At 43.1% G+C, this 24,981-nt stretch overlaps 1 protein-coding gene across 2 annotated transcripts; it reads right to left on the reverse strand.

Moving 5' to 3' along the window:
- Nucleotides 1–700: 700 nt before the first annotated feature.
- Nucleotides 701–24,981, reverse strand: WRNIP1 (WRN helicase interacting protein 1). 2 transcript variants are annotated; one of them, XM_034660416.1, is made up of 7 exons: nt 23,743–24,980; nt 21,406–21,597; nt 19,906–20,147; nt 7,325–7,554; nt 3,092–3,247; nt 2,311–2,390; nt 701–1,726 (listed from the first exon to the last, which is right to left on the reverse strand). In XM_034660416.1, the coding sequence occupies exons 1-7, from the start codon at nt 24,823–24,825 to the stop codon at nt 1,451–1,453; spliced, it is 2,259 nt and encodes a 752-aa protein (XP_034516307.1). In that variant the 5' UTR covers nt 24,826–24,980; the 3' UTR covers nt 701–1,450. The 2 variants fall into 2 exon arrangements, with proteins under 2 accessions (XP_034516307.1, XP_034516308.1); XM_034660417.1 differs by lacking the exon at nt 2,311–2,390 and having other exon boundaries at nt 1,530–1,726; nt 23,743–24,981.

The following is a 24,981-nucleotide window of genomic DNA, read 5'->3' on the forward strand; positions in this document are numbered from 1 at the left end:
AGGAACAAACAGAGAAGATTTTATCAACTTGCTGAGATCACAAATCAGAATGTCTTCAAATTTCTCCATAGCAACATGGGAAAGAGGAAGACAACTGACAAATAATTTCCAACCTAGACTTTATTCCCAAACTATCAGGTTAAGTCTGAAAGTAAAATAAAAAGCATTTTCAGACTCAAGATTTAAAAATATTTTGCTTCCCATGCATCCTTGTTCCATAAAGCTCCTAAAGCATGTGGATCCCCTCAGGAGAAAAAGGAAAGCATCAGACCCTGCAAAAAGAACATTCGAGGCAGTTACAAAGGAGATGTCCAGACTCAGAAGGGGAGTTCGCACACCAGGCCCGCTGAGTGTGATGTCACTGTCACTCCAGCCTGGTAAAACTAGCAAAGCATATCTTGTACAGAAATGATGGAATAAACCAAGATAGCAGGGTATGCTGTCTCGGTAGGGTATACTGTGGAGAAAACAGGACTCCTCATGTAGGAGAAAGGCAGAGGAGTCCCAGGGCTTTAGCTGTGCAGCATTCCGACAGAGGAAGTAGGTTCCTGGAGGGATCACACCAGGCGGGGCGGGGGGGGGGGACACACACACGACAGAACTGACAGATTACTTGATGAGACCATCCTTGTGGGTGACTATTAAGTAGTTTTGAAAGAATTAGCAGTACTGCAAAGGAAATGAAGCTGTGTGTGTATTTGTTTAGGAATCACGATAGTAAAACAGGAGTATGTCATTTAGAAACAGAGCTGCAAGAAGAAACTGAAGGAATGAAAAGACTACTGGATTCTTTCATAAGCCATTTAAAACTCTATGTATTCCTTTAAAAATCAAAATGGATTTTTACAAAGATTACAGACTTCTCACTAAGCTTTCCAACCTTCTCACCTATGGGCATTTTTCTTTCAAAGCATTTACCTACCAACGTGACAGTGACAGATGTTGGTAGCTAGGATTCTAGGTAGGAAAGATGTGAAAGAATTGAAGAAGTACTTTGAAATAGTTTTATTGGCTCATAAGACCTTTGCATATAAAAAAAATACCCAAAACACTATGCAGTATTAAATCACAATTACATTTTTTTTTTTACCAATTCAAACTACCCTGAATATACATCTTTTAAAGAAAAAAATCCTACAGAACTGAATTCTGAAATGACATTATGACTTAAATACTATGACAAAATAGATAATTCCTTATAACATTAATTCATTGCACAAAGCTGCCAGATATTTTCATAAGCATAACCGTTGCACAGAGTGCAAATGAACACAATTTCAATGTTACACATTTAGTTGAAGTACATGTGCCTCCACCTAAGGAACTTGGACATTTCTGGCACAAAATGTTGGTCTCTTTAACTTCCACTGGGCAACCGACCTCACAATTCAGTTACTCTTGCTCTCCTTACAAAACAGACATATCCCTCTGCTGTCAAAGCCTACGAGAGTCAGCATCGCCTTTGCTTAAAGAAATCGACTCCTCTCAATTCCTCCGGCAGGTATTCTTGATCCACAGGCTCGGTGTACATGGGGTTGTACTTGTAGCCCTTGCCGTAGCCCAAATCCTTCATCAGCCTGGTGGGCGCGTTCCTCAGGTGCAGCGGGACGGGGGGCAGGGGCCCCTGGTGGTTTCGCAGGCATGCTTTGACGTTGTTGTAGGCGCTGTACACCTCAATGGACTTCGGGGCTCTGGCAAAATAGACCACACACTGGGCCAGAAGCACCTAGGACAAAAAGGAAACATTATGAAGGTGCCAGGAAGTTTTTGTCCTGGATATTTTATGACATCTCTAATTCTGAAAAGATTCTCACTATGCTTTTATTATCCCCTTTTTTTGCCTACAGTCAAGACAACCACTTGTGACGGAGAGAAGAAATTCCTATAGGAGGCAAGAGGTTGAACCAAACCAATGATTTACTTTTTTTTTTTTTTTAAACAGAACTTTTATCAAATGAATTCTTTCTTAAAACCCCAACATATAAAACATAAATACGAAGCTGCTCTGGTTTTGGGTGAACTTACAGAAACTTCCTGTTCAGCGCTTTCAATACTTCTGCCCCCAAGAAAGGCTGAGCACTTCATCTGAAACCACAACTAGTAAAGTTTCAACACATGGCCTTGTTGATACCTAAGGTCTCCCCTCTCTCTCGAGTCTAAGCTTCTAAAATGGGAGTTAAAAAGCCAAGCAGCTTGTTTGGTAGGCCCGTACATTATAAAGGTGATGGCAGGACATGTGTTCAAATCCACAAAGGGACACAGCACAAGAGAAAGGAACTGATTTGCAAAGAACTGAGCTGATTACTTTACCTCACATTCGGGCATGCCTATAAAATGACAGCCTTGGTAGGCAGCAACTGCTTGTGTTAATGCAGAAGGGTCTGCCAGACCTGTCACACACACGGAAAGACAAAGGAAAGTTTAAGTCATAATGCACACTCCCACCCAGACCTGTCTACGAGCTGCTGCGACCAGAGATCACCATTGCCTGTAGACGTTACTGACCAGAAAAATCCCATTTAGCAAAATGGACTCTTCTCTGATCTCATTAGCTTTTTTGAGAAGTATTTACTGAGTAGTGTCAAGAATTGTTTCCTCATGGATAAAAACTACATCTAGTAGGAAAAATACGAGAGTATGAATGACAAACACGAGGCGCAAAGGCCATGCAGACAGTCACAAGGACAGACACATTAAAAACAACATTTACTACACCAAAGAAATGTTTTTCTAATGTTTTTCTTTACACAGTGTCCAGAATCTTCCATTTCTATTTCAAGAGCTGTGCAATGAAAACCTGAGTATGTGACTGCAAAGCATTTAAAATATTTCTTTTATTTCAACACCCGTGCTAGGAAAAGCACTCCTGAAGAAACAGATAATGATGACTTCAGGAATACAACCACTCAAAAGCACACACGCGATGCCAAGAAATAAACCAGTGAGTTCATACTTGTCTTCTTCTCTTCTCCTTACCTGTCCACATGGTACCAAGAAATTCCTAGGCCCCAAAGCGGTAGCATTCCTGCCCCGCCACAGCACGCAACCCCACCCTCTGTGGACACCTCTGCGTCCTTCCCAGAACACTCACCTATGTCCTCACTGGCAAACCTCACCAGCCTCCTTGCCACATACAGCGGGTCCTCTCCTCCTTCGAGCATGCGCGCGAGCCAGTAGAGGGAGGCACTCTGGTCTGAGCCCCGCATTGACTTATGAAGCGCAGAGATGCAGTTGTAATGCTCTTCTCCTGGATACCACAAAACGCACGTGTTCAATTATGGGCAGAAGAGGGAATCCACAGAGCTCACAGGAGGGTCATCTAAGCCATAGGTTTGTTTCACTTGGTTGACTTTAAGGAAGCCTGAATAAGGGACCTAGAGAAACCTGGGGAGAGTGCGGCTAGACCGCTGTCCTGGAGATGCTCAGCAGGAGGGCACAATGTCACGGGTGCAGGATGCTGGAGCAGACCTGAGCAGCTCCCCATGGGGCCCGTGGGCCTGTCTAGTAACCTGGTCAGCCTCAGAGCTGGAGGCTGCTGGAGCACCTGTGCTGCCCATGCTGAACACGAGCAAAGATTGGGGGGGGGCAAGGAGAGCCTCACATGGAGAGCTGGTTCTCCTGGACCTCAGTGGACTGCCACAGCCAAGAGGTGGAAAGGACTGATCTGATGATCCTTTTCCATGTGCCCCCACTGTCATTTTGAGGAAAACTGTCCCTGGGCCTGGTTGTAGCCATGAGGATGGAGAGTTAATGTTAATGTTATGTTAATGTTAATGGAGAGTTAATGTTAATGACAAGGACAGCTGTTACAGACAGCCCATTTGTTCCTCAGTGTCCTTTCCAGCTGCCGTTCTGGTATCCGAAGGCTGCGGTCTCTTAAATCTGGTGTGGGGACGTCTGTGCGGCAGGTTCCCAGAAGGGCTGACACCTGGACTAATAGATCTCACCTTGAAAGCACTGTAACCCCTCTCTCACCACTTGGGTCTCCCCCCCAACTTTCTACCCAGGATCCACATGTAAACAAATCAGTGAAATGTGCTTTAAAAAAACATATTTAAGAAGAGAAATTTCACGATTTTCCGACCACCAACTCTTCCCGAAGTTTGAGGAGAGAATAGTTTCTTCATAAAAGAAAACAGGGGAGTTATTCTTATTTGCTTAGTCCTTCCAGGGAAGCACCAAGGTGGACAGAGAGACCATGATCAGCTTTGCGCAGCATTTGGGCCCCAGGAACAAGTCCCAGCAGCTGACCATGCTGGTAAGACCATCCTTGGCCTTCATCTGAAGACAGCATGAGATAAGATGCTGGCCTGCCAGGGAGGAAAGACCCAGAAGGCTGACTGCAGGGGCCTGAGCACCTCCTGTTCAGGAAGAGGGTGGATCAGTGGTTTTCAGTCCAGCTGGCAGATTCCTGTGGACAAACGGACTTGTCATCTATCTCCAGGTTTCCTAGCTAAGTCACAATGTCACAGAGGCTGGCTGGGAAAGGGTTCTGGGTGAAATCCACAAAGTCCAGGCCCCACTCACAGGCCTGGCCACCTCGTAGATATGTGGGAGATGAAAGAAGCCACTTCCACTCCACTTCCCATGAAACGTCAGCAAGGAGGTGGCAACGAATCTCCGTGAGACAAACATTACTGTCTCATACCTTCACTGCAGGTTGACGCTGAGGGGCAAATAACAGTGAAGAGCATGGGCTCTAAAGCCAAACTTCTTAGCCACGTGACCAAGAACATGTTACTGATCCTCTGTGTGCCTCGGGCAGCTCACTTGTAGAATGGGAGTTAAAGACTAGCTGGCGCTTAGGACTGTGAGTCTTAAATAACGTATGCCTGGTATGGAGTAAGCACTACAGAAACATGTAAGTGTTAGATGTTACTCTGTGCTAGCTTCCATTTTTGCTTTGATCATATAATGTTTTTTAACCTAAAATTTCACACTATTTATGTAGAATAGAACCCTGACCTCAACGCAAGGCAGAGAACCTGCTCTCATTTAGAAATTTCTTCACTCTGATACAGAAATACATGAGCTACTGACTGGATCCTACAAGTGGATAACTATACATTAGATGACATTAAAAGAAATAATTAAAATTTCGGGGCTGGGGATTTTTGTCTCACCAGAGTTATAAAAAGGCCCAGGACTATAAGCTAGCAGGTTTCCAGGGCAATGCTTCTATCATCCCTATTTATGGAACACAGCTTGGAAGAGAACAATTCCCTAGGATCTGAACTGTATTTATGAGTGTCTACAGATCCACGATCGTGCTGCTACACTATAGTGGGGTACTGTAGCGGGGGGGGGCGGGGAGCGGCGCATGGTCACAGTAAGTGTAAGATTTGTAGAATGTGGGGGTTCTCAAGGCCTGACCCCAGGCAGCCTCCCTGTCCCCAGCTCTTGCTGGGGCAGCGCAGAGCTATAGAGAAAGTGATCCCCATCATGCATGGCTCCCCCGGATGGAATGTGAGCCTCGAGAAGCAGAAGCCCTAGCATTAGACGCGTCTGACGTCCACTGTGTGCGTACTGGTGTCTGTGAGTGTGCTCCCGTGAGTGTTACCGTGTGTGAGCGAACATGCTCGAGGGGGAAACTGGTGACCTCAGGCCGGGGCTGGCGTGGAGGCAGTGCCAACAGTGGGGAAGGACACAGTCCTAGGAACCGGTCTTATACCTGGGGTTGAGAATAAGTTTTACCACTTGCTTTGTGAACTAAGGCAAGCTTTTTATCTGTACAATGGAGATAATATTAATAACTACCTCCTAAGGTTATTTTGAGAATTAAAAAAAAGGACAATGTATATAAAATACTCAAATATTCAATGTTACCTAATGTTATGTTAAATGGTAGGCTTTCGATTTTTAAATGACAATTTGATAAAATATGAAAGCAGTTTCAGTTCATCTAGTCAAAACGAAGAGTTTCCTTTAGGACACGCACAAAGGAGAGAGATACCTATTGCTGGACACCCAGAAACAATGGAGAGTCCAGCACGTGGGAGTATTTTTACCTCTTAAAATTTTAAATTTTGTTCCTATCCTCCATTCTTGTATTTGGCCAAAAGAAAAGCAAAGTTCTATGTCCAAAATCTTTTACTTTTCAGACCTTCCCAGCATTCCTATGACATTGAGGAGCACAGACAGCTGGCCACCTGGATCTTTTGGGCTGTGCTAGGAGAGGTCCTGCCGAGAGGCACATTCACATCAGGAAGGCGACAGGACTGTTTGTGAAATGCCGCTAATGTGTCCGTAGTACTTATTAGTACCCTCCACCCACCCAGCTCCCAGTCAGCTGTGGCACACTAAGGCTGAAGAGCTCCTGCCTCTTCCCCAAGGTCACACAGCGTTCTGTTCAACTCATCAGGAGGCGGTGCCTAGAACCCAAAGTCTTTCTTTAGCTCCTCCACCCCCCTTCGCTAACCAGTAAGAAGTATTCTCCATCATCAAAAGCATTTCAGAATATGGTAGATAAGGTACTGCCTATGTGATATCTGGAATGTTCGACGATCAGCTTCCTTTTCTGGCGTAGCTTTTAAAGGTGTGGAAGTTATTCCAGTTACTGCAATATGACTCTGTCCAGAATCACACAAATACTCAAGCCCCAGAGTCCCCACCTAAGCTACCACACGCTAATCTTCATTACCCAACCCCTTTTATAAAAAGATACAGCTGTGCTGTGCTTATGACATTTAATGTTGCCAGGTCACGGATCTAATAAGAGCTTGTTTCAAATCTGTTATCTGTAAATGCAGTTCTACAAAAACAGATAAGTGTACACAGCAAAATTAATTTTTTAAAAAGCTATTATAACCAAAAACATCACATCAAGATCCACGCAAACTTCATTTTTTGTTGGGACTCTAGAAATTATGGACTTTAATTCTCATTAAACTAATAGAAATAAGTCACTTATTGCAAAAGTCTTCTTGTTATTACTGACATAAATGATCACAAAGATTACTGCCAACCGTGAATGCAGGGGCTTTCAAAAATGTTTGTATCTTAAAAGGCACTACCAGAGAGTAATGGAAAAAATACCTACCTGCCTTACAAGACAAGTTTGAAGCCTGCAATTTTAAGCACGAAAACTCCTCTCAATTCTCATCAGGATAGCTTCTGCTCTGTGCCTCTCACAAGAAAGATCGATCAGGAAGCTAGATCTTTGAAATCAGGCTCTGAGCTGGAGGTTTAATTCAATTACCAATATGGAGATCCAACTGAGAATCAAATTCATGTTTTGAGCTCAGCTGAAAGTCAGAAGCCTGGGATGGGAATGTGTAAACAACAACATATTAAAGTTCCCCTCTTTTCACTTTCCGTTACTTACCTGCTCGGTCATATAAAATATGAGATTGCTGGAGGCCTTCCTTCACATCATTTTCAGTGATCAGAACTCTACTGGGAGAATAGGTTTGCCCACTTTTCTTACAGAACATCTTCCTAGAGCTTAACCTGGCCAGCACTGCCAGCTGCAGTCCATTCAATCCAGCTCGGGCATCCCCGTCGCTAAGATAAGCCAGAGTGTCTACTGCTTTATCCTCTATGAACACAGATGGCCTGCAACACAAACAGGGTTAGTTACCATCACTTTCACGCTTGGCACTTCTCTTTTGCAGCACTTCTTACAGAAGAGCTCTGTCTGAGCAAGGTCACTAAAAAGCTACCGACGGTTCAAGGCTTCTGCCCTTTCTCCCTAACTCCTGTTGTCAACGTGGTTAAGCATTATCAAGACTGGGAGCTGACCTGACCTTGAGTCGTGAGATTATTTTACTATACAAGCACACACACATAAGCATGCATGAAGGAGACATGGAAAGATACATGGCTTCTCTGGTTCTATCCTACAAAAGAGTGAAAACTACAGGACACTAGGACTTCATTACAGTAACAGAAAACATACTTCAAACACAGCGCACATCCTGATGAGACAGGTATGCTCAGACCACTTCCCAAATAGGGAAGGGCCAGGATCGCATCATGCAGTTCAAGTTCCTCATTTTACAAACAATGCGGGTCTCCAGTTACTCTGGACACAGCAGGGCCTAGAACCAAGCCTCTGGGATTTTGGCTTGAGGCGGGCCTCCAAGAGGGTATTAATCACATAAAGCCTGAACAGAGTAGCGGAGAGGTCACTAGCCTGGGTATCCATCAGAAGACACTGACAGAACTTGGCTGTAAGACCTAAAGTAAGTCACCTACCATCACATTTCCAAATGTGGACCTTCATAAAGGTCTAATTAGGATTGGTTCTCAAGTCTAATTCAGCAATTTTTTTCTATTTCTAGTCTAGTTAGACAAAATATCTCACATATTTAGTTACTCAGAGGGGTCTTACTAATTCTTATCTAGCTGTTAGCAGCACATTTGCAAAGCAAAATATAATTTTTCAAAGTTACAGCTCACCATGTCATTGCCAACCTTCAGCTGAAAATGTCTCTAGTAATTAATAAGCTGATTAGGACTGCTCAAATCAGCTACCTAGGAAACAAAGCACAGGCACCAACTGGGTTGGGCCAAGGCAGGGTGGTGGGGGTCCAGTCCCTGAAGGGGACCCAGCCTGTCTATGAAGGTCTCTGCATAATTCCTTGCCATATACCCACCCACTACTTTGCTTTAGTGAATAGCTTGAATAACACCAATTTGCATTTCATTCACTAATAGTTTTGTTTCTAACATCTTTTTTCTTTTTTAATAAAGATTTTATTTATTTGAGATAGAGAAAGAGTGAGCACAAGAAGGTGGGGGGTGGCGGCAGAGGGAGATGGAGAAACAGACTTCTGGCTGAGCCCGATGCGGGACTTGATCCTAGGACCCTGAGATCATGACCTGAGCAGAAGGCAGAGGCTTAATCGACTAAGCCACCCAGGTGTCCCTTGTTTCTAACATCTTAAAGACTGCCTCATCCCATCCCTTATTTACCAAAGCCAAGACTTCCAGGTTCTCCTCTATCACTACACATAAGGCACCTGTTTTGTCTTAGCTTGATAATGAATGACTCTCATCACACTCCTCCTGACAGCTGCCTGGGCCCCAAGAACCGTGGTTACAGTTTAGAACCCCATTCTCCTCTCTTCCTGACCAGATACTCAAAACATACACCAAGCCCACATCACTGGCACTTTGTAGAGCCGAGGAAGCATTTCTCAAACAGATATTGTTTGGCAGATTCTAGATGATCTGGAAAAAAAGGACAACACAGACTCAAGAAAACGTGTTAGGAGGGACTAACGTCAGAGGGAGTACAGTAGCAACCGATGTGCCTGAAAGGGAAGGGCACTCCTGGGGCTTGGCTATGGCACGTTATCTCTGAGTGTGTGCATGTGTGTGCACACATGTGTGTATGGGGGGGTGGAGGTGGGTAGCGAAAACCAAAATTGCCTGAACATCTCAGTTCAGTCCCAGAACTAATAAAAGCAAAGCGTTCCATTTCCTTGGAAAGCTTCCTAGCAACAAAGAGCCTACAAGATCATTTGCAGGAAGAAAAAAGGAGTAAAGCAGGAGCCCTGATCAATCCTAACTGAGCCATCAGGGGGGGTGGGGCCATTTGTTGATCACATTTGTCATCTCTCTATCCCCACTAAATGTTGGGGCCTCGAGGATAGGAATTACATTTTATTCCTTTTTTACATCCCTAGTGTCTGAGAGAGAACAGGCATTCAATATCAGCACAACGAATGGACTAATTTCAATTCTCCCCACAATCTCAGCGTGAAATGTTTATTTTTTTTTTAAATTATAACATATGGGAAAACATTAAAAAAACAAAAAAAAATCCCTTTCTGTGCCACCTAAAGATAACAATAGCTACTAGGTCATTTGTTGAATTTCCTTTATGATCCAACCACCCATGCAACCATCAACCTCACATCTAATTTTTAAAACAAAATTTGGATCACACTATATATAGTTTGTATCCTTAACAAATAATACTCAGAACTCTGAATATTACTTTTTTAAACAAAATGCACATTATATAAAATTTGAGAAATAGACACAAAGGAGCAAAAACTACCTACTGCTGTATTACCTCAAAGTTAGCAGTTTGGTATCTATCCCCTTTCTCTGAATTTGTCTATTGCAGATATTTAGCAGCATGAAGTGCTTTGGGGACAGAAAAAAACCAGGTGTCCTTATACACCCTAGCATTGACTCGATGGCCTCATTTCCACTGGTCCTCATACAAAGTCAGCGAGCAGGCCTTAATTATAAGAGAAGCCAACTAGCAGACTGAGCCATAGATTTATAAACAGCACAATGTAAACAGGCCTTTAAATGGGTATTTTATGTGGTTGGGAAAATAGAATCTTTCCTTCAATTTTTAAACTCTTAACCAAAGTCCGAATTATTCTACTGTTACCCTTTTTAATCAGGTTTGGAGTCACAGGGAGTGGGAGAGCTGCCACAGTAATACCAGAGCTGAGAGCTTTCTTCCAAGTTCACACTGTTCCATTCTTCCTTCCCCTTGACATGATCCACATTCCAAATTTCACCCCCATCCAAAATGAGTAAGTATTTTTAAACACAAATGAATCTGTCAGCAACACTGTTCAGCTAATAAAAGGCGACTGCTGACGGCACTCACAGTGGTCACACAAGCAGTTTACCAAATGGCATTTTGCTTAAGAACACTGTACAGGATGTTCAAAGGGTTCTACCCATCCTCCAATATATCCTCAGCCCCAGTTTACACTACCTTGGTTCTGAAAAGTAATAAAATGTGTTAAAATATCTTGAGATCTTGGAAGAGGGAGCACGAGTTGCTCACGCCAGAACAATGAAATAAGGAATATTATATTGATATTTGCAAAACTCCTTAGCAAACAGTAACTATTGCACAAATTATCTTGGAAGAGTGCTCCTAGTCCAGAGACACTATTTTAAAATGAAAGCATAAACTTATAAAAAATGGTTAAAATAAGTGCATGAGAAAAGATCATATTCCCAGTTGACAAATGTAGAAATTTAAGACTTAGCCTCAATTCTCTAATTGAGGAGGAATGCTTTGGTCTTAGCAGGAATATGGGAAGCATGCTGTAAAGACAACTTCCTCCTTTCCTTTTTATTTCCAAGGGCCTGAATCTTTCTGCACACTGTTTTTGTGGTGGATGATACTGGGATTTGGAGAACTCTTTTTAGATCGTGAGCTGTTTACATTGGAAGAGGAGTGAAAATAAGTGAAAACGTACCTGTTATTTCATGACAGAACAAAAAAATATGTATGGCTCAATTAAACTCTCTCTCCATAAATTACAAAACTATACTCTGTGAATTTCTTTCACTAAAAAAAAGGAACATTCCATGGTCAATGTAACAACTGCTTAACAGTGGTCCTCAACCAGAGATGTGTATCAGATTATATAGAACTATCCTAAAATGAAGATGTGTATTTCTAATCACAGATTTACTGACTCTAAAATCTCCAGGGACAGACTCTGGGCACATGTAAAGCTGACCCTTCAACAATGTGGGGGTTAGGGGCAATGACCCTCAACACAGTCGAAAATTCATGTAAAACTTCGGACTCCCCTAAAATGTAACTACCAATAGCCTACTGTTGACAGAAACCTTACCAGTAACAAAAACAGTCACTTAACACATGTTATATATGTTATCAATATTACATGCTATAATCTTAACAATAAAATAAGCTAAAGAAAAGGTTATCAAGAAAATCATAAGGAAGAGAAAATCCATTTACAGTACTGTTCTGTAAGAAATCTGTGTATAAGTGGACCCATGTAGTTCCAACCCATATTGTTCAGGGGTCAACTATATTTTTAAAATGTATTCCTGGTAAATGTGATGTGTAGATGTGGTTAAAAGGCAATACTGCTAAATTATAGATGGGAATCTTTTGTTCCTAATCCTTTACAAATTAAAAGTATTGTCCTTACACGAAGAAATACAGAGAAAGATCCAAATGTTAATAATCACCAGTAGCATTTTAACTTGGTTCTAAGTGAAAGCAAGTAACTCGCTTAACTTGGTACCTAGATCCCTTCTAAACTGAGTACAGGCACATCTCCCTTAGCTTGCTTCGTTTTCCAGCACTTCACAGACACTACGTTTTTTACAAAGTGAAGGTCTGTGGCAAGCCTGCACTGAGCAAATCTATTGGTGCCATTTTTCCAATAGCATTTGCTCATTTCGTGTCTCTAGGTCACATTTTGGTAATCCTTGAAATATTTCAAACTTTTCATTATTATTTGTTATGATGAACTATGATCAGTGATCTTTGATGTTACTATTCTAATTGTTTTGGGGCACCACAAACCACACCCACATAAGACAGAGAACTTTTATCGCTTGATAAATATTTGTGTTCTGACTGCTTCACCAACCAACCTTTCCTGTCTCCCCCTCCTCAGGTTCCTCTATTCCTGGAGACACACAATATTGAAATCAGGCAAATTAATAACCCTACAATGGCCTCTCAACGTTCAAATAAAAAGAAGAGTTGCATGGCTCTCATTTTAAAAACTGGAAATGGGGGCGCCTGGGTGGCACAGCGGTTAAGCATCTGCCTTCGGCTCAGGGCGTGATCCCGGCGTTCTGGAATCGAGCCCCACATGAGGCTCCTCCGCTAGGAGCCTGCTTCTTCCTCTCCCACTCCCCCTGCTTGTGTTCCCTCTCTCGCTGGCTGTCTCTCTCTCTGTCAAATAAATAAATAAAATCTTTAAAAAAATAAATAAATAAAAACTGGAAATGATTATACTTAGTGAGGAAGGCACAATGAAAGCCAAGCCAAGCCAAAAGCTAGGCCTCTTGCACCAAACAGCCTGGTTAAGAATGCAAAGGAAACTCTTCAGTTCTGTGAAGGCTGAGAGAAGTGGGGAAGCTGCAGAAGGAAAGTCTGAAGCTAGTAGAGGTTGGTTCATGAGCTTTCAGGCAAGAAGCCATCTCCGTGACATCAAAGTGCCAGGTGAAGCAGCAAGTGCTGATGTGGAAGCTGCAGCAAATTATCCAGAAGGTCTAGCCAAGGTCACTAACGAAGGTGGCTGCACTAAACAATGTATTTTCACTGTGGACCAAACAGTCTTCTATTAGAAGAAGATACCATCTAGGACTTTCATAGCTAGAGAGGAGAAGCCAATGCCTGCCTTCAAAGCCAGGGTGGTCTGACTCTCCTGGTAGGGGGCCAGGGCAGCTGAAGCCAATGCTCCTTTATCATTCTGAAAATCCCAGGGCCCTTAAGAATTATGCTAAATCTACTCTGCCTGTGCTTCATACATGGAAGAACAAAGCCTAGATGACAGCACATCTGTTGACACAATGGTTTACTGAATATTTTAAGCCCACTGTGGAGATCTACTGCTCAGAAAAAAAAAAAAAGAAAAAAAAAGATTCCTTTCAAAATATTCCTGCTTGTTGACAAGGAATCTGGTCATCCTGAAGTTATGATGGAGATATATAAACAGATTAATATTGTCTTTATGCCTGCCAACACAACATCCATTCTGTGGCTAATGGATCAAGGAGTCATTTCAACTTTCAAGTCTTATTATTTAAGAAATACATCTTGTAAGGCTACAGCCTTTGATGGATCTGGGCAAAGTCAACTGAAAACCTTATGGAAAGGATTCACCATTCTGGATGCCATTAAGAACATCTGTGATTCACGGAAAGAGGTCAAAATATCAACAAGGACATTAGGAGAAGCTGATTCCAGTCCTGTGGATGACTTTGAGGGGTTCAGGACTTCAATGCGGGAAGTAACTGCAGATGTGGTGGAAATAACAAGAGAACTAGGATTAGAAGTGAAGTCTAAAGATGTGACTGAATTGCTGCAATCTTGTGATAAAACTTGAATGGATGAGGAGTTCCTTCTTATGGATGAGCAAAGACCGTGGTTTCTGGAGATGGCACCTACTCCCAAGGAAGATGCCGTGGAGACTGTTGAGATGACAACAGAAGGTTTAGAATATGATGTAACTTAGTTGATCAACCAGCGGCAGGGGTGAGAGGATGGACCCCAATCTTGAAAGAAGTTCCACTGTGGGTATAATGCTATCAGACAGCAACATAAGCTACAGAGAAATTGTTTGTGAAAAGACAGTCAAATGATGTGGCAAACTTCACTGTTGTTTAACACATTCGCCACAGCCACTCGACCTTCAGCAACCACAGCCCTGATCAGTCAGCAGCCGTCAACATCAAGGCAAGACCCTCCACCAGCAAAAACATTAAGACTTGCTGAAAGTTCAAATGATGGTTAGCATTCTTAGCAGTGAAGTTATTCTTAAATTAAGGTATGCACGTTGATTTTTTAGACAGAACGCTATTGCGTATTTAACACACTACAGTGTAGTGTAAACATAATTTTTATATTCACTGGAAAATCAAAAACTCATTTGACTCTATTGCAATGGTTTAGAACCAAACCCAAATTACGTCTGAGGCCTGCCCAGAGCTAGATTTCAGACTCAGAGTCTCCATAATTGTGAAAGAATAAACGTCTATTGTTGTAAGCCACCCAGTTGTGATACAGGTTTTTCCCCACTATTCTAAAGTAGAGGGTTCCCTTGAAACCTTTCGCAAGCCAAAATGGCATAAAGTGAAAAGGCAATTACCATTAATTTATAATGGAGATTTTTTTTTTTAGACCCAAAAAGTGACCTCTCTTAGGCTTTTCTGAGACCTTAGGGCACATCTTGCTAACAGATGCACAAAATAAATTAAGATAAAAAGCACACGCTCACAGACAGGATCCAAAGCTATGGTGGCCTGAGGCGAGGTGCTGAGTGTAGTACCTGGGGAAGGAGCTGGGTGGTGCCACTCTACCTGCTAGGTGGGCACTGCCTCTATAATGGATTCACTGAAAAACAAGTGCTGAATGCTGTTTTTGCTTTTTGCCTTTGGGGGGGGCAATAAGAGGGAAAAGTCCTTCTGATTTCTTCTACGGCCTGCTAATGTAGGTCTACTGTGAATATGAAGTAGTACAATGCGAACTCTCAAAAAAGTAGGGGATACCCATAACTTGTGACGGCAGGAACAGGAAACAGATACAAGGTCAGTGAGACTGACGGGAGTTTCTTTCCGGTTGCCATTATTTTTGTCATCGTTTTTATAACATATGCTTATATACCTTTTTTTCTTTATACCAAGCCATTTTTAAGGAGAATTATTAAAATCCACTCTAACTAAATCCACAATGCATTCTGATCAGTACTTTCTATTCTGGTGTTCCACTACCTTTCTCTCCATTCAGTGTTAGAAAAGATTACTTTTGAAAGGCAGGCAATATTAATATTAATAATATTAATTAATAAAACCCAACCCAACCAACCTACAGCCAGCTTGTGCGGGCTCTCCTCTCCTGGTGCTTAGAGAAAAGCCCCAGTCTCAGAGTCAAGCCGCAGCACCCTCACTTCAGAAGGACAGAGCCATTTTAACTTCCAACCAACTGTCGGAAATGCCTCGTTAAGACAGTGCCAGGGCAATCATGGCTCCTCACTTTATTCTCCTCATGTCCATAAACAAATGCACTGTTATCTAGCCCACAAACAATGGATTCTTTAGGGGTGTTTCTGAATATGCATGTGTCTTATTATCTGCAAGCTATAATCCTTCAAAGCAGCAAGTTCTGAGTGACTAAACACTAGTTCACTTTCTCATCTCCAGCAGCACAAGTTCACTGGATGACAGACCATGGATTTTTTTTTCCTGGTCTCCAAAATTAACCCAGTGCACAGATAACATGCTTCACTGTTTGTACCACGTGACCAAGATGCTTAGTAAAATACATGAAAACTGCCGATTACCCAAACAGACCAAAAGAACTATGGTATGGATAATTCAACATAAATTACCAGCTTACCTCTACCTTTCTCTTCACAATCAATCACAATTGAGTACAGAGTACTACTTTGCAGATGTCTCACTAAAGCTGAGGTGGTAAATAGGGGAGTGGGGATGGGAAAGATGTTGTTCCTTGGCTCTTCTTCCTTCCTGTTGCCTGGAATACAGATATGATGGCTAGAGCTCAGTAGCTACCCTGGGGCACAAGGTAGAAGCCATGTGCTGAACGTGGTAGAGCAGAAAGATAAGGGTCCGGGTTCCTAAAGATACCGTAAGGCTGACTAGCAGCTGCATTTTTTATATTTGTCTACCTTCAAACTCTTTTACATAAGAAGGAAAGTTCTATCTTGTTTATGCCAGTTAATTTTATTTTTTTCCTGTTATATGCAGCCAAACCTAACCCTAAATGGTTCAATAACACTGCGTTGCTGAAGCTCTTCTCTGTGGAGCATCCTTCTTGATTTCCTACTTTTCTAAACTTTGTCTCTTCTCCTAACACAACAAATGCTGACAAGTCCTCAACTCACTACCCTTAGTTCCTGGCTCTCTTCAGCTCTCCTATTCAAACACATGGGCTATACATTCTCTGAAATGCTGGTGGCTCCCAGATCTCTGGCTCAAACATCTCCACTGCTCTCCTGACTTCTTTAACTACCTGCCTAGAAAACCACTCCATATGAATCATCCAGAGGCCCCACAAACTGAACAAGCCCCAAACTGAACTCCACACCTTCTCTGCTTCTCTTCCTTATATCCTTCCTGCCAAAAGTGCAACTATTTGCCCAGTGACCAGGTATGAGAGTCATCTTGGACAATCCTTTTTCCTTCCTCCTCATATCCATGCCTATCAACTCGATTTTTCAACTTCTCAGAGCAGCTCCTGCTTCTATTCAAGTCACCTGCATTTGTCATTTGTCTTCAGCACCACTCAACAGCTTCCTACCTGGTCTTCCTGCTCCCTCGTGAGGGGTAGGGAAGATGGGACTTGACTCCCTCCGACCGAGCCTCTCCAATGCTATTCTCATCTTCCTAAAACATAGAGCTGATATGACCCTCTCTTGCTCAAAATCTTTCTTTGGTTTCCTATAGCTCTCCACATCACTCACCTTACCTTAGAACACAATCTTTCGTAATCTGGCTCTGCCTCCCTCACTGGCTTCACTGACCATCACTTCTTCACGCACACTCTTCCACTCAGCTATAATGAATGGATCATACTATTTATTACCACCTTGCCTTTCAAATGCTATATTCCCTTGCCAAAATGAGCTTTCCATTTCATGTAGTTAAATTCTGCTTATCCTTCAAAATTCAAATCAGCATCCCCTCATCTATCAGGTGAGAGATCTGATTTCATATATTCTAGATGCCTCTTCTCTAACACCTACCACTCCTTGGTCATAACTCAATCACAGCATGGCCCTGGAAGCCCATTTACTCACCTATATCCTTATCATACATACTAAGCTCTCTAAAGGCACAGGAACGTGCTTTTAACACTCAGCCGATGCCTAGCATATGTGGGGCCTTCAATTAATGCTGAACAAATAAATACAGAAGGAAAATTTTAAAAACACTTTTATCTCACTCTAACAGGAATCTGTCATGTACAAACATACACTAGATGAGAACTCACAATTCCTCAAGAAAAATTAACAATGGTCTAAGAATCAGCTCAACTAGGTTCCAGACTAGTACCTGCTCAGCTCGTCTCATGCACAGCCATGGTCTAGATTTCTCTGTAAACTAGGGCACCAAAACACAAGACTACAAATGCACTCATGCCTTCCCAGAGGAGTAATTATTTGGGGTTTAAAGTCTTTCCTTCCAGCTAGATTAGCGTCACCAAATCTAATTTATGTCCACAAGAACGTATATACGTTTGAAGCCAATCAATAGATGTGAAAGTACAATTTTACCTAAAACTGAAAGAAAACAGTATCTACTTTTAATTCTCCATGGCAACTGGGGTGGTCGGTTGCTTCTGTTAGGAAATCACTTATAATGGAAGAGTTCTTTCTGTGGCTTATGGCATCTCTCAACTTAACTTTCTTGTCAGAATTGCAAGTAGATCAATTAATTAAGCTTAATAATCTTTCATTTCATTCTGTTTGCTTAGGCAACAGTATAAAAGAAAAAGGTTCTTGATACCTGGGCAATGGGTCAATCATCCCTCATGCTGGACTACCCAAAAATAAATTAAACGATTTCTCTCATATTGAAACTTAGAATTTATTCATTCACAAACCATTTTACTAAGCATGTATATACTAGGCACTGTGCTGGGAATATGAATGAGGAGGACAAGTTCTCATCCTCTTAGCCCTCCCAGGAAGGGGAGGGGTGGGAATTAGAAAGGAAACAGGTGAATAAAATAAGTTATAAGTACAATCAATTCCAAATGAGTGGTAGTGGAAAAAGCAAACAATCTATTGGACGTGGCAGGTTTTGTCTAACTGAAATGCAATTTTAGCAGATTAAGAATCACTGGCTCACTTTTGTATCAGGCTCCCAGTCTCAGTAATAAGAGAAATCTTAATTCACTTGATCCTCTCAAATTTTAACATGCATGCAAATGATTCAGGGATCCAGTTAAAACGCAGATATCCTTTTTAAGATCTGCTCCATGGTTCTTCCACTGTCCTTCTCATTTCACCTAATTATGGCACAGGATTGGGAAGTAACTGGAGAGAGAAAAAACCTAAGGGTATTTGAATAACAATTCCATGAAATCATGACATGACTGAAATCAGTAAAACTACCCTAGATTAATAAAAATGCAGGATATATAGTTGCAGATATGATAACCAGTACACAGAAATAAAAATACACAGAAATATGTTGGGATTATTTGTTCCTCTCTCTTTCCATTTTTATCACTTGGTTATATGAGTTTTGTAGTGAAAATGTTGTTTACAGGACAGCTAAGCTAGATGTGAGGGCTGGCTGTATGTAGCCCCTTTTGACTCCAACAAGTGCCCAGCACATAAAGGGCTCCTAAGTATGAATACACTTAACTGATACCAGCAGGTTCCATATTTCTTTTAAGCCACAATTTTGATGGCTATGCCATCACAACTCTACCCTACAATGATGTGACTTCGTTGTGCCTAGGGGTTCTTGGCCATGTTTCAAGGCTTTCGTGAGGCACAGCATAATTCCTCCTACATGAGACAGGGGCAAATGGGAGAGGCCAGATACACAGGGAAAGACTTTTGAAATCTAAACCCGGAACCTAAAACTATGTCTTGTACTTTAATCCTCACAGAAGAGTGGCTCCAGAACTTGGCCTCAGGGCAGGCACCAGCAGCTGTGGGGTCCACAGCAAGAAGAGGCAGGCATTAGTCTCTCATCACACCAGATTATGTTCCACTGCGTTATTTCAGTTGACACATGAATAAACGACATCTGAAGAATATATTTGAATATAGAAAACCTCTGACCCAAGTAATCTCATTGATTATACACTATATATATTCTGTGTATTAATGAACTCGTGAGGTACTCATGATACAGAAACAGATTGCCAAGAGAGAGCTTTTAATGCGTAATTTTCAGGTAAAATTTCTTTACTTTTTTAGAATTGAGCTTGACTTTTAAAATGTGCATAAAAAGATTTAAAAATTGTAATGATAACATTTACATTAATTTGTAGTTAGTATTTCCAAAAGAGGAGTAAACTGCAGGAAAGAAGAAATTGGAATCTGAATACAATCTCAAAAGATTTGTAGGTTAAGCCTATTCCATGAAAAAAAATAATCAATAAGGCTTCCCATAGTCTTTCGAGCATTATAAAAAAAGTGTATTAGGAAAAAAACAAAATCCTTAAGCACAAAAGCAAACACCCAAGGACTGAAATAACAGGCAAAACAATGTTAAAGCTTGAAAAATTACATGCACCCCTTATAAGGCTACAAAATCCATCTTAAAAAGGAAATATTTACAGAGATACACTTGGTACAACTGAGCACTTGCCTCCACTCGTTTTCTTTACTAGTCAACATGTCTTCTGTCCCCACCCCATTCTTACTGCCGTCCAGCCCTTCTGGCCCTCTGCCAGGGGATTCTCTGAGAGGTGTGTGCCCCCAGGATACTGCCCAGTCAACTTACTCTGAACTGCTGTTACTGCTGTGGCTCAGAGGGTCAGTGGGACGGCTGGAGTCTAGGACGTGGATTCCCAGCGAGTTGATCGCTCGCATTAAAATAGTCACCATTGCCTCCACGGGAAGCTTCTCAAGAACAATAACCCGACAGCGGCTTAAGAGAGCAGCATTGACCTGGAAGGAAGGGTTTTCCGTGGTTGCCCCAATCAGAGTGATCGTCCCACATTCCACGTGAGGAAGGAAAGTGTCCTAATCATGGGAGGAAAACAGAAGAAATTGATTCCAGTCAACAACCTGCAGAATCCTATGTAAGTTGGCTATTCCTGCCTTTTCCTAGTTTTGAGTTCAGCAACAACAGCTTTGTATTCATTGGATACTGATGGATGAGTGCAACTCATGCTTTTTAAGCCAAAAAATACATCTTTTGGAATGTGTATGTCTAAGCCTGGCCACTTGCTGGTACACTAACAGCTCAAAGTAGAATTTTAATGTAGTTTCAACATAAATGATTTTTTTTACTTAGAAAATTATCTTCTATCCTAAGGCTTCTATCCCAACTGGCAGATAGCTTAAATACAGCAGCTATTAAGTCTAAGAAAACACAAAAGCACCAGGATTTCTAAAATTTTCCTCTGGAGTACTCAATCATAATAGTTATTATTCCTAACAAAATTGGTAAATATGCATTGGTGAATATGTAACCACTGGATGTTGTTTTACAGGGAAGAAATGCTAAGATGAATCAATGGTCTAATGAAACTGAAAGTGATAACATCTTGCCATAACTCTGAAGAGTCTATTTAAAAAGAGATTCAGATTAAAAAAATAAAAAATAAAAAAAAGACTCAGATCAGGAACAAAAGCTTAGTAAGGTTTTATAAAATATTTCTATCTCTGAATAAAAAGGTTTAACAAATATATCAAAGAAAAAAGTGTACTTGGAAGAAAAAAATTAATGTTTATCTAAAAAGAATACAAAAGTGGCTTGGCTTTGTTTATAAAAATAACAGCCCTTTTACTTTTATTTCAAAAGAAAGCCTTTAAACAAGTAGTGGTGATTAGATCTTGTAACATTCACCCTGCTGAGAGCCTAAGGTCACAGAAACACTCATTTTGAAAATAAAAAAGTAACACTGTATAGGGGAGAAGTTTAAAAATACTAAAAGACGGATCTTAAAATCAAGTTAAACTGCTTACTAGGACTCCTAATATTTAGACTAAAAAATCTGTAAAAATGATAAGCTTGATAAGCTGTTTTTCTGATGTAGTATAGCTCAGGGCCATACTAATAATTTCATTTATCAGACAGAGAAAGCATTTTCTTGTCACCAAAAAAACACTAAGAAAAAGTGGGGAAACAGGCTCAAAGGAGATGGGCTGACAATCTATACCTCCGTACACACAGAAAATTAATGATAACAACAGTCCTTACATTTGCATAGTGCTGTATGCTTTATATTCACTGTAATGTTCACAATGACCAAAAGGTAGAAGGAAGTTAATATACCTGCTGAGATTTATTGAACCGATGAATCTCATCAATAAATAGGATGGTTTTCCTTTTGAAAAAGCTCTTTTCATTTTGAGCTTGTTTGATGACATCTCGCACATCATTTGTCTTGGCATTTGTTGCAGACAATGTCACAAATCTTATGCTATGTTTCTTGCTGTTGTTGGCTATGATGTGAGCCAGAGTGGTCTAGAAAATATGACACACAGAGTTTGGAAAGCTGATCAGACAGAGAAAAAAGCACCCATGGGCACTAACACAGCAGCATCAGCACTATTTACCAAGCAACTTGAACTCTAAAGAATGCTCAGCAGCACGGATACAATCCGAAATACCATAGCACATTTTCAAAAATGAAAAAAAAAAGTTAAAAATAAAACAGGAAAGTAGCTAAACCTTAGGCTAATCCTGACCTTTTCTCCTTTATAGCTAACCCTGTTTAATTCCTTTTTTGGGGACTCTAAGATCTTTGGAATCCCCATAAAGAGCGGCTGTCTTGATTTAGCAGAGCCTGAGTGACAGCTGTGACCTCTTCCAGCCAAGAAAGCATTACTGTTGAAGGACTAGTTGTAGAAATGGAGTGCAGAACCACAGAATCAATCAGTCCTACCACCAGAGGCTCATCAGTGCAGCTTAGAAAAGGAGTGAGCCTTTGAACTGAGAGACCAATGACAACTACCTACTTTGGAAGTAGATTAAACAACAGCACTTTGATCATGTCAGTAGTTACAAGAAGACAAAGGTGAGCTCCAAGGAAACTACTGCTCAGTGCCTGGCACTTACCAGTTGCTCCATAAATGTGGATATGCTGTTATTAATATCATTATTACTGTTAGCAGAAAACCATAATAGTAACAATGAGAATAAAGAAAAAGTGTGTTGAATGGGAGGGACAAATTTGGTCCTGAATGAATGGAGAGGTACATTTTATTTTCTAAAATTTGTATAGTATCATAAAGATACTGTGGCTGCTGCTTCATCAAATCCCATACTATGGGCTCCCACACCACATATCCCTAGGCTTGTGACCACCAACCACTATGCTGAACAGCCCATCACATCTCTTCCGTGGTGTCTTCTATTAGTTCATCCTACTCATTTTCCTCGAGAGTTTTTTCTTGCCATCTAGTCGGCCAACAGCTAATTAGCCATTCTCATGACCTTATGTAAAGATTCTGTGAACAATTACTAATAATGCTCTTGATCAGTCTCCTAAATAGGGTAGCAACTAAATCTACCACCGGGTAAATTATTTGGGATAGATGTGATTTATTCCTGGCCAAAGGGAAAGTATGCGTGCAAACAAGAAGGCACAAAATGAGCAAGATGCATTCCAGGAACTGGAGCAAAGGAACGTGTGACTAAGTTGGAGGCGAAGTTGGAAAGAAAAACTGGGAAAAATCATTAAAGCCCTTGTATACTAACTAAGGAGGTGAATCACAAAGCTAAGAGGGCCCCTTTACATTCTGATACTGAATTTTGCCTTTCACTCACTGGTGTTCATCCTCCTCTCTTTTCCTGTGGATAGAAAAAAAAATATATTTAAACACCTCTTAGCCTTCTCTGTTTTGCTTAATTCTGCCACTGTTTCTCAAGTGTTCTCCAATGACGTGTTTTCTAGACCCCAATATCTGAACCGCCTTCCTCTGGACGTGTGCTAATTCCTAACAAGGTACAGACAACTGGACACCAAAATACATTGATGTTGCTTCTCGTAGGTAGGAAGCATAGTGAGGATAGTTATGGAAATGCCAGATGAAAACGACTTGGAAAAAGGAAAGAGTCTTCATGTTAGTCTTGTTAAATAAATATATTCTCAAGGTTAAATAAACATCAGTCTGTTAAAATAAACCAACAGCCAGAGGGAGGGAAGAGAAACACAATTGAAAAAAAATTTTTTTATGCTAACCCATACACCTACAAATCCAATATACAAATGTTCCTCTGCAATGGGTAGCATGTCATTTCTTTGAGAATTGGGTCGTAAATGGGAGGGTGGGGGTACATGTTGGAACACAAAGATAGATCAAACCTAAGAGTCCAAATATTTTTGTAAACCTATGAATTCAGACATCTTCATTTTGAAAATGACCGGAAAACGTGTCTTAAAATCTGGCGGGGTGTGTCTTTTTCACACCCAGCACTAACTCCACCTGTGGACCAGGCGCTGCCCCGTCTCAGATGGTATCTGAGGCTCTGCCCTCAGGCCTCAACATCCAGGGTGGACGCGCGGATTCTTCGGGGACGGCCTCCACCACGGCTCTCTGACCGTTAGATCCACGCCCGACCCGTAGAGATCAATATTCGGAACCCTCTTGCCAAGGCGGCACTCACCTTGCCGCAGCCCGGCGGTCCCCACAGGATGAGGGAGGGGATTTCGTTCGTCTCCAGGAGGGACCGGAGCAGCGTCTCCTGCCCCACGGCTCTGCTCTGCCCAATGTAGTCCTGCAGCGTGTCGGGACGCATCTTATCGGCCAGGGGCTTGCCCTCCAGCATCTGCCGAATCTCCTCCGCCGCCAGCGCCCGGGAGTGCGGGCGGCCCCCACCGCCGGCCCCGAAGGCGGCGGCGTCGGCGGCGTCCGCATCCCAGTGGCCCGGGTCGTCCTCGCCGTCCGCATCGCCCTCCCCGTCGCCATCGCCCACTGCCTCTTCCTCCTCCTGCGCCTCCGCCTCGTCCCAGCTCCGCGGAGACGCGCTGCCCGCCGCCGCAGCCGCGGCCGCCGGCCTCTTTCCCGAGCCCTTCCTCCCGGGACTGCTGGACCGGGCCACGGGGAAGTCGGGGATGAGGCGCGCGCCGCTGGGCGTGGGCGGCGCGTCGTAGCTCTCCCGGCTCTCGGTCTCGCCGCCGTCGTCGCCCTCCTCGCCCTCGCCCTCGCTGCTCTCGGCCGCCGTCGGGGTTGCCGGCTGCTTCAGCGCCGAGCTCTCGGAGAGCCGCCGCCTCTTGGCGCTGGGCGGCGAGAGCCCCTTGGCCCGCTCCCCGGCGCGGTGCGGCCCGGCCGTGGGCTCCGCGTGCCCCGCGGGGTTGAGCAGCAGACAGCGGTCCAGGTGCGAGTTGATGTGCGCGGCAGGCATCATCTGCTGGCACACGGGGCACTGCACCTGGTGCAGCTGCGACAGGAAGGGGTCGTCTTCCGGCCCGCTCACCTCCATGGTGGCCGCCGCCCTCGCCGGCGCCCGGCGCGGCCGCAGCAGCCCCTGCGCACGCCAAGGGCTCGAGATGCCCGCCGCTAGGCCCCGCGCCGCGCGACCCTCGCTCGGGGAGGTAGCAGGACGCGCGCGGGCCGGGGGAGGGCGCCGCTCATGCCTCACGTCCGGAGCTTCCCGCGTCGGCCCGCCCTCGGCCGGCCGCCGGCGGCGCCTCGCGCGGCGCGCCGGGAAGAGTAGTCCGCAGCCGTTTTCCTCAGCCGCCGCTGGCATCGTCTCGCGCGGCGGGCCGGGAAGTGTAGTCCGCGGCGGTTCAACCCAGCCACCGCTGGCATCGCATCCCTCAGCCTTTCGGGAAATGTAGTACACACTACTCAGCCCCGGCCGCTGCGCGTCCACTTCCGGCCGGCCCCAGAGCCACCTTTGTGA

This window comes from Ailuropoda melanoleuca, chromosome 5, assembly GCF_002007445.2.
Source record: "Ailuropoda melanoleuca isolate Jingjing chromosome 5, ASM200744v2, whole genome shotgun sequence".
In the NCBI taxonomy this organism is placed as follows: domain Eukaryota; kingdom Metazoa; phylum Chordata; class Mammalia; order Carnivora; family Ursidae; genus Ailuropoda; species Ailuropoda melanoleuca.